The sequence below is a fragment of the Hemibagrus wyckioides genome, linkage group LG08 (assembly GCF_019097595.1).
Source record: "Hemibagrus wyckioides isolate EC202008001 linkage group LG08, SWU_Hwy_1.0, whole genome shotgun sequence".
Lineage (NCBI taxonomy): Eukaryota > Metazoa > Chordata > Actinopteri > Siluriformes > Bagridae > Hemibagrus > Hemibagrus wyckioides.
Genome location: NC_080717.1, coordinates 11,156,236 through 11,174,113, shown reverse-complemented (window position 1 = coordinate 11,174,113; position 17,878 = coordinate 11,156,236). Strand labels below are relative to the sequence as shown.

Below are 17,878 nucleotides of genomic sequence, written 5' to 3'. Positions count from 1 at the left end.
CAATTTGCAGTCATGCCTTACGTGTATTGTATTTTTCTTGCACTGAATTCAGTAAATTGAATGTGATTATTATTTTTTAACAAGTCTCAATTGTGCATTTAATAGTTCAATTTAGTGGCAAGTGACAGTCGTAGTAAAATGAGAGTACTGATTTAATTTGTCTTCTTTTTTATTTATTAGTAGGAGGATCCTGATGACTTAAATACTCAGTTATTAAACAGGATACCATAAAAAGTATTAGAGATGCTTGGACAGATTTTGTCCAATTTCATTATTAATTCACAACACAATTACAGATATTATATAAGAATTGCCTAACAGGATTGACTCCTAAACTGCAGACCATACGAGTGTACATGCTTTATATGTTTCAGTATTGCTCTTCGTTGGGCAAGGCTAGTAATGTTGCAAAGGAAAAACAAAGATTTGGGGAAAAGGTACATGAAATTCCAGGACAAGGGTTAGAAACTACTTGCACTGAATAGAATATAAATTTTCTTATAAATGCACACAAGATGTTTTGATATAATAATCATGTTGTGGGGTCGTATTCAATCTAAAACTGGGGATTCTGCACATTGTTGATTTTTTTTCTGCATAACCCACAGTCTATATAGTCACATGATCATCTGAAAAAGATGTGTAGAACAAAATGACACGTGTGAATGGCGCACAGGACCGAGTGTCCTCGAGGAAAAAAGTCTTGTATTTTCTGCAATGGAAATCCTTCCAATTTAAGCGAATTAACTAGCTTAAATCTTTTTTTTATTTCTTATATCTGTTATTAATGCCCTTCTTATATGAAAGCACCAGTTGAAGCTTTTTTGTCTTTTTTTTTTTTTTTTGTTAATGGATTTCTTTTAGCAAAATGGCCAAAAGTTTGAAATCCATTATAAGGGCATAAGTTTGAATGGTAGGCATTAGTATTTAAATGGTTTTGTTCTACTGACAAGCATCTAAATTTGTACTCTCCCTGCTCTTTAAGCACTCTGCACAAGTCCCTGAGCATGCAGTCCTTCACGTGGATACACTTTATTATCACTAAATTTTATAGCTGCACTGTTTATATGTTTATATTCTCGGGCTGTAATGATACAGCAGGTTGCATCACAGTGTTTGGAGAAGTACAAGGCTCTCGATTCAATATGTCTGTACTGCAAAATACATTCAGACTGCATAATAATGTGGGCTGTTCATCATAAAATACTGCTTAATTTCCGTACAGTGTTTTGAAACAAAAGATCAGAAATGTGTGCACTCCACAGTGAGCGTTTTTCTTTCCGGTTTCAGCTCTTTTAGTAGTTTTGCTTGTGATGCAGTCATCATCATTAAGGTTTTAGTATATTCTATATGCTATTAAGGTTCTGAATGAATCACAAAAACACTATTAAGTTTCAATTATTCTACTTTAAAGTTGTGAACAATTTCACAATGGAAACCTAAAATACTCCTAGCAGTGCTTGCTTTTTGTTTTGAAAAATGCAGCAGCGAGACACCACCGTATCCTATCGCGTTTGTGCATTGTTACATCCCTATTATCATATTTAGTCATCATCCGTTCATAAACTTTCTGTCTCCGTATATAATAGTGGTCATTCTTTAAGGTAAAACATTCTCAAACATTTCCCCACAAATCTAATTAATTTGTCTGAGAAAATACATAAAGGCTGATTATTCTAATGCTTATTCTAGCAACTAGTGTTTTTAGTGCACCTCCGGTTTATTCACTGTTTTGTTACGGACTTGCTCCACCAAGTCCAAATGGTATGAGAGAGAATGAGATCACTGGACATTCTGAGACTCTTACCTGTTTTATCCTATTACAAGTTGAAATTTTAAAGCTATAAAGAAATTAATATTTCAAATACTGCTGGCAAAAGTTAGATGAAAGAATTTAATTGGACTATTCTTTATTGCTTTTAAACATGACCTTGCACATAGACAGAACACAGTGAGGGCAGACGCATTGACAGAGACCCAGAAGAACTTAAGATGGCTACATATACATAGAGGAAAAAATGAAAAACGAGGACAAGCCATATTTGGCGATGCAACCAAGCCATAACTTCAAAAATATTTCTGAACCATAAGTAAATATCACCGTAATATGTGTTTTTATAAAAATAAACATGTCACATGCTGTGTGTGTGTGTGTATATATATATATATATACATATAGATAGAATATATTTGATAAAATATAGGTACTATGTAACTATGATACATTACTGCTATAAATTATAAACTATACACTCACGTGATATTTTGCTTTAAAAAAAACTGAAGAATTTGGATAAATCTGCAGTGTTTGAATCATTTCAAAATGGTTTTAAGCTGCACAATCTCATGTCCTTTACAACAGGTTAAATAAGAGAACACTCAAGAGAAATTTCAGCTAACTTCAAATGTTTGGTTCTGTGTTTCCTTTGGCTAACGTTATATTCTATACGGTTCGGTCATCTCTGGTAACAGTCATCCAGCAAATTGTTGACTTGATAGTATCCATTTCATGTAAATTCACACTAAAGGATTTGAAGTGTTAACATGCAAGACACCAGAACAGTGATATATACGAGAGGTATGGTTTATATTATTCAGACTATAAATTGCAAGAGCAGGAGACAGAAGTTTTCAGACAGAAAAAGGCTGTTGATTTTATTAAAATATAGAAAAGCTCTTATTTGGGCTTCTTTAATATACTCTGGAGTGCACAATGACCACATGGAAATTCAAAGTGATTTCAAGTTTGATGTAGAGGAGAGGATTAAACGTCAAGAAACTGGAAACTTTTTTTTTTTTTTTAGCCATAATAACACCTATACATGTATAGATAAGTTTTCAATACAAGCATGGAGTTGATTTCATAAATAAATTGCCGGTGAATCTCGTAGATTTTCATGATCACACTGTTCTTTCTAAAACTATCAAAGGTGTGGTGAAAAGTTTATTTTACGTGACGGTGAAAGTGCGGTGTTTTGTGCATGCCGAAGTGAGTAGCTCTATTCATCATTCATTTCTGGTGAGAGTTCAAGCTCAGTGATGTATGATGAAAACAGAAAGGAATTTTTTTTTGTAAATAGCGAATTTGGATATCTGCTACATTGTCTGCCCTGAGCCGGTGTTCTGTTCCACCACCTTCTGAGTGGGCATTGTGTGTTGATGAGCATTTGTTTCTACTTACTTCTCTTTCCAAATAGATCAAAATATGATATTGCAACAAGGGAATACTTAAATCTCATATCACAACATTCAAAAGTTTTTTTTACAAACAAGCACATCAAATAACCATCGCTTTCACTATCTAATTCACAGAATCTGCTACTTAACATTTCTCTGCAATATTTTTGCCCCAGGCATATATTTAATAATTTAATATTCCTCTGCAATATTTGTTTTCATTTTTACATGGTAATTTAATACTGCATGTATTTAAACATATAAACAATTATAATGGTTAAAAAAAACAAAAAACTTCAGTCTTTTGAAAATGATAATGTCTGTGTAAGTTTCTAGTGTGTAGCCCTGTTGATCATCCATACAGCAGAGGGCAAAGGATGGTACTATTGTTCTCCGTCCTTGGCACAGAGTGCAAGCAGTCAGAGGTCCTTTGTTTTCTGTACTGTTAAGCAACTTGGTGCTGACACAATTCTGTAAACATGTCATGGAGTTTTATGTAATTTGGTAGACATGGATGTAAGAATTGTTAAAAAAGAAAGAAAGAAAGAAATACAGTAGATCATCCAAGAGTGTTGAGTTACCTTAAGTGATATATTGTGCAAAAAGTGTGTTACTTGCTGGGCAAGGTTTTGATGGAACGAGTAAGAGAGCCCATGTTGGTGGAGGTGGGGAGACTTGCACTTTTTGTTGGCAAGCTGCACGAATGTCCCATTGCCTCCTCAGCAGCCCGGAGTAGCAGAGTGTAGTTCACTGCAACCTCTTCTACCTTTCGTAAGAGCTGTAACCTTTGGGCTTCAGATCGTACGCCTCGTACCAACCGTATGAACGTCTGAGTTAGGCTGCACAACACCTCGAAGCTGGCTGTGACGGCACTTAACATTCGTGAAGGACTTTTCTCAACACTTGCCACTCGTCTACATGAGGCCCTGAACTCTTTGAAGCGGACTGCAAGTTCTTGCTTGTATTCCACCAACTTTGCTGGAGGCATGCGCGGTTCACCCTCTATCTGGGCACTGTTGGCACACTGCCGTAAAATAGAAAGCAATTCATTAGCATCAAGTTGTGCATTTAGGAAACCATCGGGTAAACAGAAAGTTTTTCCCTGCAGTGTCTGCACTCGTGCCATGCTCGTTTCCAAATTGCCACAGGACCGTAAGTCAATCTCCTGTGTTTGAGGTTCCTCCTCCTCTTCTTCTTCCTCTCCACTGCAGTCCTCAGCATCAAGTACCTGCAAAGTCTTGCTGACAACTGGCATAGCTCTTGAATCTAGCTGCATACCTGGCAAGACCTGTAGGGGAATGGAATACGAAAGTTCATCTTTTTCACTGCTCTCATCAGCAGCCTCACACTTGCGATAACAGAAACAAAAGGAGCAACATTTTTCCCTGTCCTCATTCTCTTCACTTAAGCCAAGTAGAACCTCGGTAGTTCCGTCTCGACCCTGACGAACAAGTTCTTCACCCTGGATAAAGAATACTCCTTTCTTTTTGGAATCCCCACCTTGAGTATGAATGGGTTCTACTGGAGTAGGTAGTCGTAGGCCTGTAGCCCTAACTCTTTCCATTTCCTTCTCTAGGCTTTTTGCTTTGGTTGATTTAACCTCAGCATAAAGGGGTGTGCTGTCGTTTTCAATTTCCCCTATGCTATATCGTCTTTGTAGTTTTTTGTACTGTGGGGCTCCAGTGCATTCTGAATGGGACGTGCATGTAGGTAAACAGGACGTGTGTGTATCACTGAGTTCTCTTGACTCCAGGCTTGTGGAACGGATTCGTGTGGTTTTGATTTCCAAAGTTTGAGGTTGTGTAGGAGTCCCTTGAATGTGTGGAGATTTGGGGGGCGTTTTGGAGATGGTTCTCTCTCTGCCTCTGTGCTCCACTGTAGAACCTACTGGAGTATCAGGGAGGCGCATTGCTCTACACATCCTCTTGCAGTCACAGCTACGTCTCTGCTCTCGTGAGATGCCAGGGACTTTCTGCACTGGGCTAGTGCGCAGCTGGCATGAACATGGAGTGCCTGACGGGATGGGAGATGACCCCTGGGACAGGAACTCTCCCTGTGATGCCTTAGGCTTTAGAAGCTCCTCAAGGAACTCTAATTCATACTGCCTCACTTTCTGGAGCTGTGCACGACGCTCATCTGTCTCCCGGCGCAAGCGGGCAGGAAATGTGGCTGAAATTAGATTTCTAATACTTAGAAATGGAGCACTACGCTGGGACTTGGCTTTGCTGTTTGCTTGCTTCTTATATTCTGCTCCAGGAATAGTTGCTCCTTTTTCTCCACAACTCAAAACATGTGTTGTGTTTACTAGGACTGGCACACTTTTAGTGTTTTTCTGTGGTTCAGCAAGGACTGTACATTTGGAGGTATCTGTAGTGATTTCAGGTACATCTTTCCCTTCCATTTTCACAGGCACCACCGGGGAATACTTTCCTGGGGGGAGGGCTTTAGGCTTAGCTAAGTTTATATCAGTGGTCCTAGCTGTGCTGTCTTTGTTGCTAGATGATGGAGGTCCTTTGGCACAGAGTCGCTCATCATCAGTGGGAGAGGATGAGTGCAGCACCACCTTTTGGGTCGGTGCATCTTTCAGTCGCAGTTGTTGCCCTGGTTCTGATCGAACTGGACATGTGCAGAACAAATCATCAACTGGCAGTAGACCCTTTGAACTTGAAGGCTTATCGGTCTCACTTGAGGCAATCTCAGCATCTTGGCATATCTTTGTTTGGGAAATCTTGGCAGAAGTATTTTTGTCCACAGGCAAAGGAATAGGTAAGGCTTTACTGGTAGTTTCTGGGGTTGCGTGGCTAGGGCTTTTCTCCTTGATACTTTCAGAGATATTAGAGCTTAGTTTACCTTCTTTAGAATATGATAATCTCTCCTCTTTTTTGACTTCAGAAGTGTCCTCCTGTTCAGGAGATTTTAGCTCCTCTCCTGCCGGCGGCACATGTTCTATAGTGCACTCTTTAGTTTTATCTGAATCTTGTTCATTCTTTAACATGTCTTCGGTCTTAGCTGGCTCCATAGGAGCTCTAGAGGGTGCAGTCCCTTGACTAGGACTGACCTTCAAGGGCACAGTTTTACTGAGGATCACAGACCTAGGTGGACAACCACCACGAATTTGACTCATAGAAAAAGCCCCTCCTCCAATTGCTTGTGTTGTACAGCCTGGAATTGTCAAAGGGAAGTCACGGCGACTAAATATGCGCTCCTTGTTAATGTGGTGGGCCAAAAGGTAGGCCTGATTTTGATGGTGCTTCATGGCAGAAACCATTTCGGACACATCAGTTAGCTCTGATGAGTTGGTCTCATGTCCAGAGTCAAGTGAAGACTCTGGAGTAATGGCTGCCAGAACAATCAACCCTGTGGGAGAGCAGAAAAAGGACACTATCAGGATCACGTTTGATATACATTGTGTTAGTAAGGTCAGGGGATAAGTAATCCTTAGATATCTAAATGAACTTGTACAAATGTTCTTGAACTGCACAGTTAAAGAATGAAATCCTAAAGTATCATTACATTTAATAACTTAAAGCATTTGTAGATTTGTATATAACCAAACATTGTTTGCAGCAATTATATACAAATATATGTGTGGTGTCCTCCTCACATATAGAGGATCTAATAAAAGTTAAACGTGTTACCCAAAGTTTCCAGAGAAACATGATGTTTGGGCATTGGTCTGAAACACTTAGTTTCTGTGGAAACTTTGTGCTATTCTAAACGTTTACTATGTACTTTCATGTTTTGCATTTAAAAATGTTTTTAATTATTCCATAAAATACATGTATGCAACAAATAGATTGTGGACATCTTGTCTTATTAGGAATACTTGGTATGTCCACCTGCTGTCTGGGGAGTCTGCTGCTGATGATGAGGGTAGTCCTCTGATGCAGCTAGTGCTTCCAGTGCCTGCAGAGTGGACACTAAAGCATCATCTAGCTCCTGAGCATGGTCTCGCACTGTCCTCGGGGCCACATTATCAATTAATGTGACCGGTACTTTCTCTTGGGTATCTGCTAGAGGTGCTGCCGCTGCGATAGCACCAGTTGTAGGAGCAGCCTTACGATTCTTCTTAGCATCATCCTCATCGGAGCTGTTATCTCGAAACCCTGGAGGTGGTGCTGCTATTGCGGGAGGAGGAGGTTGCAGCTTCCCTCCTCCATCCTCAATCTCTTCATCCTCCTCACTGCCAGGAGGAGGAAGAGCCATGAGATCAACAGCTCCACCTTCACAGGAGGCACACTGCAAAGCCTGTTTCCCAGATGTGCCTTTTTCTGTTATCACACCCCCTGCCTTAAGCTTTGCCTTGCAAGAGTCACAGAAGAATCTCCCTGTGCGCTTTGAATTCTCCATTGTTTTGGCCCTGCCTCTGAAGCCTGAGCTGTCCTGAGTTGGGCTCTCTGGACCAGCCACTGATTCAGTGCTTTTGAGGGTGGGATCGGACTTGGCACGTGAACGGTTCTGTGACTTGGAAATGAAGTTCTCATTAATATCCAGCTGTTCCTCTGCTTGCAGTTGGAGCTCCTGTAGCTGCTGCTGCTCTTTCAAATGTATGTGACAGAGGCCAAGGTGTTGTGATGGTGGTGGTGGTGCTGATGTTTTCTGTGATGCCTCTCTGGACAAACCATCCCTCTCTTCACGTCGACTGCTACTTGACACTGAGCGGGAATGAGGATGGGGGCTTCTGAAATCTGAAGAACAGAACCATCAGAAGAGTTGAAAAGGCAAGAGTTACATGGTAGATGGGCGTGAGTCCTGATGGGAAAAGCAGAGGCTGAGGGAGACCACAGATATGGAAGCTGAAGAAAAGTCTTTTGGAATGTCATGTGATGTGGTCATCCTCACAGGCAGACCAGAGTAGATGGTGATAGCATCCAATGTATGGTTTAACATTATGGATGTATGTTCTTAGGTCAGAGAAATGGACAAATCCAGAATGTTGTTTCAGTTGGGAACAGAAAATGGATCAAACATCCATGGATTAATTTGAAATGAAGATGGAAGGATCGAGAACAGCAGGAAGAAATGAGTGATTCTCATGACTAATGCAAATCCCAGACAACTTAAGAAACGTTAATGTCAATTCAGGCAATACTGTATGATAACTTACTGAGGAGCATATATTTCCTGTTATTAAATTTGCTGTAAGAAGTCCCTGCTTACTTCCATATATACATATATTCCATATATGTATGTGTGTGTTTGATGATGTTTAATTTTAAAGGATAACAAATAACTTCCATAGTCAACTAAACATCTTTGGTGTTCTTTATAAGATCGAACAAAAATGACATATGCAATAAGTGATATTAATGTGATAAATTAAAATTATTTTTCTGGAAGTTTCAAGAAATGTTGAAATCATTTTTTATTTTATTACAGTCACCTTTGTGCACTCTCTTGAATGCTTCTAATATATCATAACCAGTTCATAACCACCTGTAAGCTTAAAGCACAGCAAGTCAGCATGAGTTTTCAAGCCCTCAGCGCTTAAGTCTCAACAGCACTGAAATGTGGCACCAAGGTTCACGGTTATTTGGCCCAGAGATCAGTTCCTTTATTTTCTCAACACGTTAATTTATTTAGGTTGTTTTGTAGTGTAAACTGCTGTCAGTAATGGTGGAACCAGAACATACTCTCTGCCAATTAATAGACAGTATAGCAGTGAAGAGACACACTAAATTTCATTTATTTTTGCTATATGTTAATAAAATTAATTAAAAAATAAGACAAATTAGACTAGTCCATTCTATTACAACAAATGGAATTGCACTTGACACCTTATTTCAATGCTGTGTAACACTTTAGGGCCAGGACTAGGTGACCAACAAGTGACTGATCTGGTATGTCTCAAGTTTAGACCAAAAATCCTTAAAAACGATTACAGCAGCTTTAATATAAGAAATGAAATATAACAACAGAAAGAAAATAGCTGCTCCTCTCTGACTACATATCAACATAAAGACATGAATTTCCTGCCCTTATTTAAAAAAAACAAACAAACAAAAAAACAACAAGGATGTGAGTACTACCATACCTGCCTTGATCATATGAGATTGACCAGGTGTCCTGTAGTAGATGGTCCTTTTGGGATCCACAAAGAGCTTGTAATACCCAGAAATCAAACAGGCAAAGTTTGATGCATCTGGCCACTCCATCAGCAAGACCAGGGGCTGAACAATTAGCAACAAAATAACACACATGTCTAAATATTATAAGTCCTCTAATAAAAAAAATCATTTGAGTTTAGTGCCATACCTTAGCCTCAAGAATAGCCACTTCTACACGGGCTACCCCTTGGTGCTCCCGGAACAGCTGCACCTTTGCTACACGGCTGAATTCAGCCAAGACTGTTGTGAGGTTATTTTTCAGATCAATGACATGACTGATGCCATGTCTCGGCCCTACCAACAGTGTAGTGGCTGTATGTTTTTCATCCTTGGAGACAGATAAAGAGAGAATCGTAAATGCAAGAAGTGATGAAGAAGCAATTGTTATTAAGCTCAAGCCATTCTTACCAGTCCAACTGTATGAAATAACAAGCCTCCAAAGGGTGGAAGGTCATTTAGCACACGTATGTACTGTAACTTTCCTTGAAGAGGGGGCACCTTAAAAAATAATTAATAAATAAATAAATAAATGAATGTATGTGTAGAAAATTATCGTAATAAATGAAAGTGAAAAATAAACCATTCAGACCAGCAGGGGGCAATGTGTTTCTACTCCAACCTGACTGAAGACACAAAAAGCATGCACTATCCTTTAAAATAGCATGTACAGTATAATGAGTGTTTCTATGTAATATTTGTTACATATAAATAATAGATAAATAATAGTTGAAAAGTAAATACAACTTTGATCTGAAGAACTTAATCTGAATAGGCGAGTGTTATAAAAAGAGAGTGTGCAATAATTTTCAACAGTGTTTGAACAAGTGAAGTGTTTGAACATCACTAACGATGAAAGTAAAGTCGTGTCTTTGAATCAAATCTTCAGGCCTTGTAGTCAATCATGAGTTCTGCATGCTTGCAGATGTTAAATGGTGGACGTAAAGCATTTTCTTCCCCATACAAATTTACAGAGTTGCTGATATTCATGTTTATACTTTTACTCGCAGCATTTTTGCACCACTGAATTGCCACAAAGATCGTTGAATGGAATGCATTAAGCTTGTTTTTTGTCCAAACCTGATGAATGAATTAGTTTCATTTATATGAATAGGCTGAAACAGATTTGTACTGGTAATATGTAACTGTTAGTATTGATGCTTTCATTTATTTATTTATTTAATGTGATACAAACGGTTTATCTAATCTCCAAAGGACATTTTGGTTCCAGCAGTACTACCATCACGTTTATTGTACAATGTCTGCACCTTATTGCCAGCAGGTGGAGGGTGCTGATAAGTCTTGAGAAGTTGAGAAAGGCTCTTGCAGACATTCTTCTCCTTGACAGTTGGCAACAAGGTAAGAGGAAGGAAAGGTTCCAGACCCCATTCTTTTCTGAAAAAAAGGTAAGGCAGTTGAGCTTTCATGCCTTTCACAAACATGTATTTTTAGAAACACTGTGTTCTTTAAAGGTGCCATGTTTGCACTGCTGGTAGTGTTGCTGCCTCACAGCTTCAGAGTCCAAACTTTTATCCTGAACTCAGATTACTGTCTTTGTGGAGTTTGGCATATTCTCCCTGTGTCTATGGGTTTATGGTTTTCTCCAAAAACAGGCCAACAGGTGGATTAGCTACTCTAAATCACCCCTACACTCTCAGAAAAAGGTTGCTAAATGGTACCTTTCCTAGTCACTGAGGTGGTAGACTCAAGAGTGTACCTTACGTATGTATTTTTAACCTAGCAATGTACATCTAGTGTGCTTTAATGCTTTACTCTAAAAAACATATCATGGTCCATTTACTGTAGGTACTTTCAAGTGCTTTTTAAAGATATACTACATCCACATTTCTCATGTGAAAATACATAGTAAAGGTACAAAATATGTATGGTTGAGGGTACTGCAATAAAGAAATATATATATTTTTTTTTCTGAGAGTGTATTCTTGAGATCCACTGCATCTTCGAGCAGGATAAATCACTTAACAAAGAGGAATGAATGAATGAATGAATGAATGAATGAATGAATGAATGAATCAATCAATCAATCAATCAATCAATCAATCAATCAATCAATCACTAAATGAAACTCTTCATTGCGTTGTGGTATTCTTGATCTGAGAACTGTTCTCAAAGAATTTCTAAAGCATATGATCTAATACTAATGGTAGTATCTTTCATTCATTTCTAGAGATTGATTCAGGACTTACTCTACATGCTTGAGAGAGATCTTCTGATTGGGTCTCGCTACTGACACCGTGATGTAAATGTGGAGTGCTGCCAGCTTAAGTGTCACATCAGATTTCCAGTCCATTCCAAACCGTTCCTTGATGACATCATTGCGACTCTGTTGAATATTATATTTGAAACGTTTTAGACAAGCAAAGTGTTAACGTGGAATTATTTCTTGCTAAGGAGTAAAGGACTTCAACCTGAATGTACAGGTACTCAAATGCAGCAGGATCCCTCCTCAGTAAGTCAGCTGGGTCTTTGGGGAAGAAGCAGATCCGGAATAGACAACGCATCCCCTGGAAATAGGTTCTATGTACAACCTGAAGTAACAGAACATAAAAATCTTCCTGTATTAATAATATGGAGTACAAGACTCTTCTTGCTCAACTACAAAACAGTTAGTAAATGGACAAATAGTTATTTTTATTAGTGCATATTATGAATAAAGGGTATTGTGGCATGAAATTTCCAACATTAAGTGCAGACTTACATGAGAGAGAGGTTGGCTTTCCTGCAGCAAGTGCAGTCTCTGTTTGTGTTCGAGTCCTCCGGACTCCAAAACCAGAGCAAAGTGCTCGATGTAGCGTAAAGAAAGGCGGTCTTGTAGCGATGATATGACATCCTGTCACAAGAAAGAAAGAAACCATCAACTTTTCTTTTTTTTTCACAGATCAATCAACATTAACACTTCATGGTAAAATCTTTAATGTTAGATCAATTATATTAATTATATTATAGAAATATTACAAATCAGTCATTTTCACCCCAAACAAAGTTTAAGGGCCACACTCATCAGATGTCAGGGTTTTTGCAACATACACATTAACTTTAAGAATCTTTAAATATATTTGACCAAATATATTTCTTTGGATTCTCTGTTTTTCTTTCCATTTTTCCAAAATCCTTATAGTAATTGGACTAAATTGCCCCAAGGTATGAATGTGTGTGTGCATGTTGCCCTGGGTGTATTCCTGCCTCATAGCCAGGTTTCCTGAGATACACCACATTACTGACCAGGATGAAGTAGATACTGAAGATACTTGAACACAAGTGGAATAATGATGTGGAAATGTTTTTTATTTACTTTCATGTAAAGAGCCAATTTATCAAACTCAGAGATAAAAATATTCAGTCTGCCTAATGACGTATTAAGCTGTGCTAGCTCAGTGTGATTTCTTCACATAATGAATGTCAGACTTGGATCAAGTTGTTGGATAGAGAAATGGATATCTGCCTAATCAATTCAGTTTGTAATTGGTTAACAGGTGTAAAACTTGTCCATGATCCTCTTGCACCACACACAGAATAAATCTTTAAATGCTAGTAGTTTGTGGGTAAGCAGACAAGCAGGCATTAAAATGCTAGACATAAAAATGCTTGCGACTGATATGTGTATATATTTCAAAACATCAGAATATTCACCATGTGAAGGGTTTTCCCAGTCCACCGTGTAGTGTAAAATATGGGGCAGAAATAAGAAATGTGTGTTTATCTAGTAAACATGTTTGGCAGTTACTCTACTAATGCAACAGTGGAATCGATTGAACTGCTTTGAGCATTCATCTTTAGAAACAGATGTGTGGGGGCTCTTAGTGTCTCATGGCTGTGCTTGGGAAAAGGTCTTGGAATATAAATGAGGGAATCATGTGTTGTATGCAAACGCTGTATCCTCGGTGCCCCTGAGTGCCTCCTGCTGAGACTTAGCAGAGTTGCATTGCTCTTATAGTGCATCATGGATCCATACTGATGTGAAGCGAATAATTACATGTGTGCTTGGTTGGTTGGTTGGGCTTTTGTCCACACAGACTCCTTTACCTCTAGTCACACATTTTATTAATACACACAGGTTTGCTAAAGCAGTTCTCTGCCCCTTCAGATTATGATAATCTATTTTGGTAATACTGACCGAAGGCTAAATCAATGACAATGCTATTGGGTTCACTCAGTGAAACAGAGCGAATCCTCACTGAGCATCTTAACCTCTATGTATTTTCCTTAAGCTATTGCATCATACAACAGTTAGCTGAATGCTAATTTTGTTGTCTTCCTGATCATAATTTATTTCTTTTCAGATGTCATCATCCCTGATCTCTATTTTGGCTGTACTTGATTGCACTTGAGCCTTTTGCTCTACCTGAGTGTTCATTACCCTTGCTGCGGAATCCATTCAGAACAGTGATCCATAATGCAATCTAAGAAAATTAAAGAGGCTTTTGGAGCAGATGTGGTTGAATTAATGATTGTGAATCGCTCAAAGTAATACATTGTTCTAAATTCACATTTGTATTTTAAATGAATCGGGAACAATTACAAACAGATGCAAGACTTTTTTTTCTCACTCTAAGATGGAGGTCTACATCTAATCTCTCCCTGTTAGACAGAAAAGATTTGGAAATATCTAATAATGTATCCTAATGAGTCAGCTAGGAGATGTCTGTGTCCTCCTGATGTGTCAGTTGAAAGACACTAATGGTTTTTTCTCTTCTACTTTCACTCATGTGTCACTGACAAGACTGATTCATTTAAATAACAGTAATTAATCACATTACTGTGCCAAGAATTAGGCTCACGGTGAATTTAATTAGTTTGAGATTTTTAGTTCAGAAACTGAGATTTTATAAAATATAAATGCTGTGCTATTCATCATGTGTCATCTATGAAGCTTGGCACATTATATCAACTCATGGTGAGTCCAAAAGGAATTACTGTAGCAGCTTTTTGCACTCCGAGTTTCTCTTTATGTAGCCGCGTATGCCATTAATCATCAATCACACATACTGAATGCCCTGATGGTTATAAAAAGCAGCTTTGAAACCTGATGTAGTCAAAAAACACGCTTACCCTGACCGTGGTGCGGCTGTCAAACGTGAAGGACTTGATTTGCCCGTTCTCCAGAAACACCTTCAACACGTTGGGTATAAGTAGTAACGAGTCGTCCTTAAGCATGGTCTAACAGAGAGCAGGAAAAAGTAAAACGAAAGAGGAAATGTGAAAAGTTAATTTTAAAAAGGTTGGTTGGTGGCTCTATTTTTGCAAAAAAAAAAATCCACATAAAGCACTGTGCTCAGGAAGGATGTTTAGTAGGTTGTAAGGGAAGGGGAAAATAAAAAGGTTATGAGAATTATAACTTGAAAAAGAGAAGGGAGAACAACACAATAGGACAAAAGTTAGACAAGGACAAGGTCTGTTACGGCCCCTGATGCAAATTCACTGAAGCAGTGATGCCAGAATGAGGATAAAACAATACTTTTCGAGTCTACAGGAGTACACTCTGGAACAATCAAAGAGCAATTTAATTTCTACAATGCATCTTTTTAATATGTATGCACAATCAGACAATGGAGCTAGATTTATTCATGCTGAAGAGTTCTGGCTCAAGGTTATTTCTGTTTCCACAACTTCCATATTAATTTGAATATTTGGAAGAGATATTTTCTAATATTACTAAAAAAAACCTTGTAAATGGATTGAAAGGTGTAATTTTATATTATATATTAACACTAACCAATTCAATTTTCATACGCAAATAGAACTGAGTTATGATGAAAATTTCTCCTCTGACAACATTTAGAAAATAGATAGAAAGCTTCATTAAACTTTGTGTGATGTGGGTATAAATATATATAAGGTCTGGTCATTGACTTGGCCAGAATGAATCCTTTCCCTTTTCCCCTGATAAAGTCCTTTGTTGTGTTGCCAGTGTGTTTTGGTTTATTGTCTTGCTGCATGATGAAGTTCCTCCCAATTATTCTGGATGCTCTGTAATTTGGCAGAAAGAATGTTTCTGTAGACTTCTGAATTCATTCTGTTGCTACCATCATGAGTTACATCATCAATAAAGATTAGTGGTCCTGTTCCAGAAGTAGCCATGTAAGCTCAAGCCATGACACTACCTCCATGCATGGTGAATGATTAGCTAGTATTTTATGAATCATGAGCATATCCTTTTTTTCCTTCACACGTTTGGCTTTTCCATCACTTCGGTAGAGGTTCATTTTGGTTCCAGAACTTTTGTGGGTCAGTTCTGTATTTCTTTCTGAATTCCAAACTTGCTCTCTGATTCTTACTGTTGATGAATGGTTTGTATCTAATTGTATGGCCTTTAGATTTATGCTTTTGAAAACTACTTTGAAGGGTAGACAGTGATGCCTTTACCCCTTCCCTCTGGAGGTTGTTGATGTTACTGCTGTTTGGGGGTTTTTCTTCACAGCTCTCAGAATGTGTCAACTTATGTTATCAACATCAGTCGTTTTCCTTGGCTTGCTTTTCTCTCACAGACAGCTCTCTGGTCTTCGTGTTGGTTTATCCTTTTTAATGACAAATGCAGTTTTCACAGGCAAAACCCAGGGCTCAGATGAAGAGCAGACAGTCAGAGCTATTAAATGTTGAAACAGTCAATCTAACAGAAAACACCTTGGCAAAATGAAACCTGTTTTTGCCCAAAAGGGCATGCGACTATGTTCCAATATGTTTGATCATTTAAAAAATACCCAATTCAAACAAATAATACCATGTTTTAAGTGGTTTACACATCTAGATGTTTCTGCTTCTTTCGGCTTTTCACTTTAGGGGTCGTCACAGCGAATCATCTCTCTTCACCTATTCCTATCTTCTGCATCCTCAACACTTGCACCCACTAGCTTCATATCCTCATTTATTACATCCTCTTTGCCTTCTGCCTGGCAGCTCCATGTCCAACATTCTCCTACTAATATACTCACTCTCCCTCCTCTGGACATGTCCAAACCATCTTAATCTGGCCTCCCTAACTTTGTCCCCCAAACATCCAACATGAGCTGTCCCTCTGATGTACTCGTTCCTAATCCTGTCCAACCGTGTCACTCCCAAAGAGAACCTCAACATCTTCAGCTCTGCTACCTCCAGCTCTGACTCCTGTCTCCTGTCAAAATGAATAGAATTACAATATTGTCTGTCCAGTACTTTCAGAGGGGACTGTACTTTTTCTTTTTTTTTTTAATCAGTCTCAGTGTGTTTGTAACTAAACAAAATAAACTAAGCAAGCATTTGGTGTTTCTTTAGTATTAGTGATATGGTATGATATGTTCTAGAAAACTTGGTAATTATGCAATAAACAGTAATGCATTTTTATAAATATTCATAACAATGAATATTACTAGAGCCACAGGGGTGAAAGAGCTGCACAGCATAAAGCAGTGTGTGTGCTATATATACACTATATTGGCAAAAGTATTCGCTCACCGATCCAAATAATCAGAATCAGGTGTTCCAATCACTTCCATGGCCACAGGTGTATAAAATCAAGCACCTAGGCATGCAGACTGTTTTTACAAACATTTGTGAAAGAATGGGTCGCTCTCAGGAGCTCAGTGAATTCCAGCGTGGAACTGTGATAGGATGCCACCTGTGCAACAAATCCAGTCGTGAAATTTCCTCGCTCCTAAATATTCCACAGTCAACTGTCAGCTGTATTATAAGAACGTGGACGTGTTTGGGAACGACAGCAACTCAGCCACGACGTGATGGAGCGGGGTCAGCGGATGCTGAGGCGCATAGTGCGAAGAGGTCGCCAACTTTCTGCAGAGTCAATCGCTACAGACCTCCAAACTTCATGTGGCCTTCAGATTAGCTCAAGAACAGTGCGCAGAGAGCTTCATGGAATGGGTTTCCATGGCCGAGCAGCTGCATCCAAGCCATACATCACCAAGTGCAATGCAAAGTGTCGGATGCAGTGGTGTAAAGCACGCCGCCACTGGACTCTAGAGCAGTGGAGACGCGTTCTCTGGAGTGACGAATTGCGCTTCTCCATCTGGCAATCTGATGGACGAGTCTGGGTTTGGTGGTTGCCAGGAGAACGGTACTTGTCTGACTGCATTGTGCCAAGTGTAAAGTTTGGTGGAGGGGGGATTATGGTGTGGGGTTGTTTTTCAGGAGCTGGGCTTGGCCCCTTAGTTCCAGTGAAAGGAACTCTGAATGCTTCAGCATACCAAGACATTTTGGACAATTCCATGCTCCCAACTTTGTGGGAAGAGTTTGGAGCTGGCCCCTTCCTCTTCCAACATGACTGTGCACCAGTGCACAAAGCAAGGTCCATAAAGACATGGATGACAGAGTCTAGTGTGGATGAACTTGACTGGCCTGCATAGAGTCCTGACCTCAACCCAATAGAACACCTTTGGGATGAATTAGAGCAGAGACTGAGAGCCAGGCCTTCTCGTCCAACATCAGTGTGTGACGTCACAAATGCGCTTCTGGAAGAATGGTCAAAAATTCCCATAAACACACTCCTAAACCTTGTGGACAGCCTTCCCAGAAGAGTTGAAGCTGTTATAGCTGCAAAGGGTGGACCGACGTCATATTGAACCCTATGGATTAGGAATGGGATGTCA

At 39.1% G+C, this 17,878-nt stretch overlaps 1 protein-coding gene across 4 annotated transcripts in view; it reads right to left on the bottom strand.

Moving 5' to 3' along the window:
* Positions 1 to 2,568: 2,568 nt before the first annotated feature.
* frmpd3 (FERM and PDZ domain containing 3) overlaps positions 2,569 to 17,878 on the bottom strand; it is a 115,659-nt gene continuing 100,349 nt past the window's right edge. For 3 of the 4 annotated variants that reach the window (XM_058398087.1, XM_058398088.1, XM_058398089.1), the window contains 10 exons: positions 14,352 to 14,459; positions 12,001 to 12,132; positions 11,711 to 11,830; positions 11,489 to 11,625; positions 10,550 to 10,676; positions 9,693 to 9,782; positions 9,433 to 9,612; positions 9,212 to 9,347; positions 7,017 to 7,865; positions 2,569 to 6,534 (listed from right to left, as the gene is read on the bottom strand). In XM_058398087.1, the coding sequence (XP_058254070.1) occupies positions 3,788 to 6,534; positions 7,017 to 7,865; positions 9,212 to 9,347; positions 9,433 to 9,612; positions 9,693 to 9,782; positions 10,550 to 10,676; positions 11,489 to 11,625; positions 11,711 to 11,830; positions 12,001 to 12,132; positions 14,352 to 14,459 (4,626 nt within the window). In that variant the 3' untranslated portion in view covers positions 2,569 to 3,787. The remainder of the gene's footprint in view (positions 6,535 to 7,016; positions 7,866 to 9,211; positions 9,348 to 9,432; positions 9,613 to 9,692; positions 9,783 to 10,549; positions 10,677 to 11,488; positions 11,626 to 11,710; positions 11,831 to 12,000; positions 12,133 to 14,351; positions 14,460 to 17,878) is intronic. The other variant, XM_058398090.1, reaches the window with a different exon arrangement.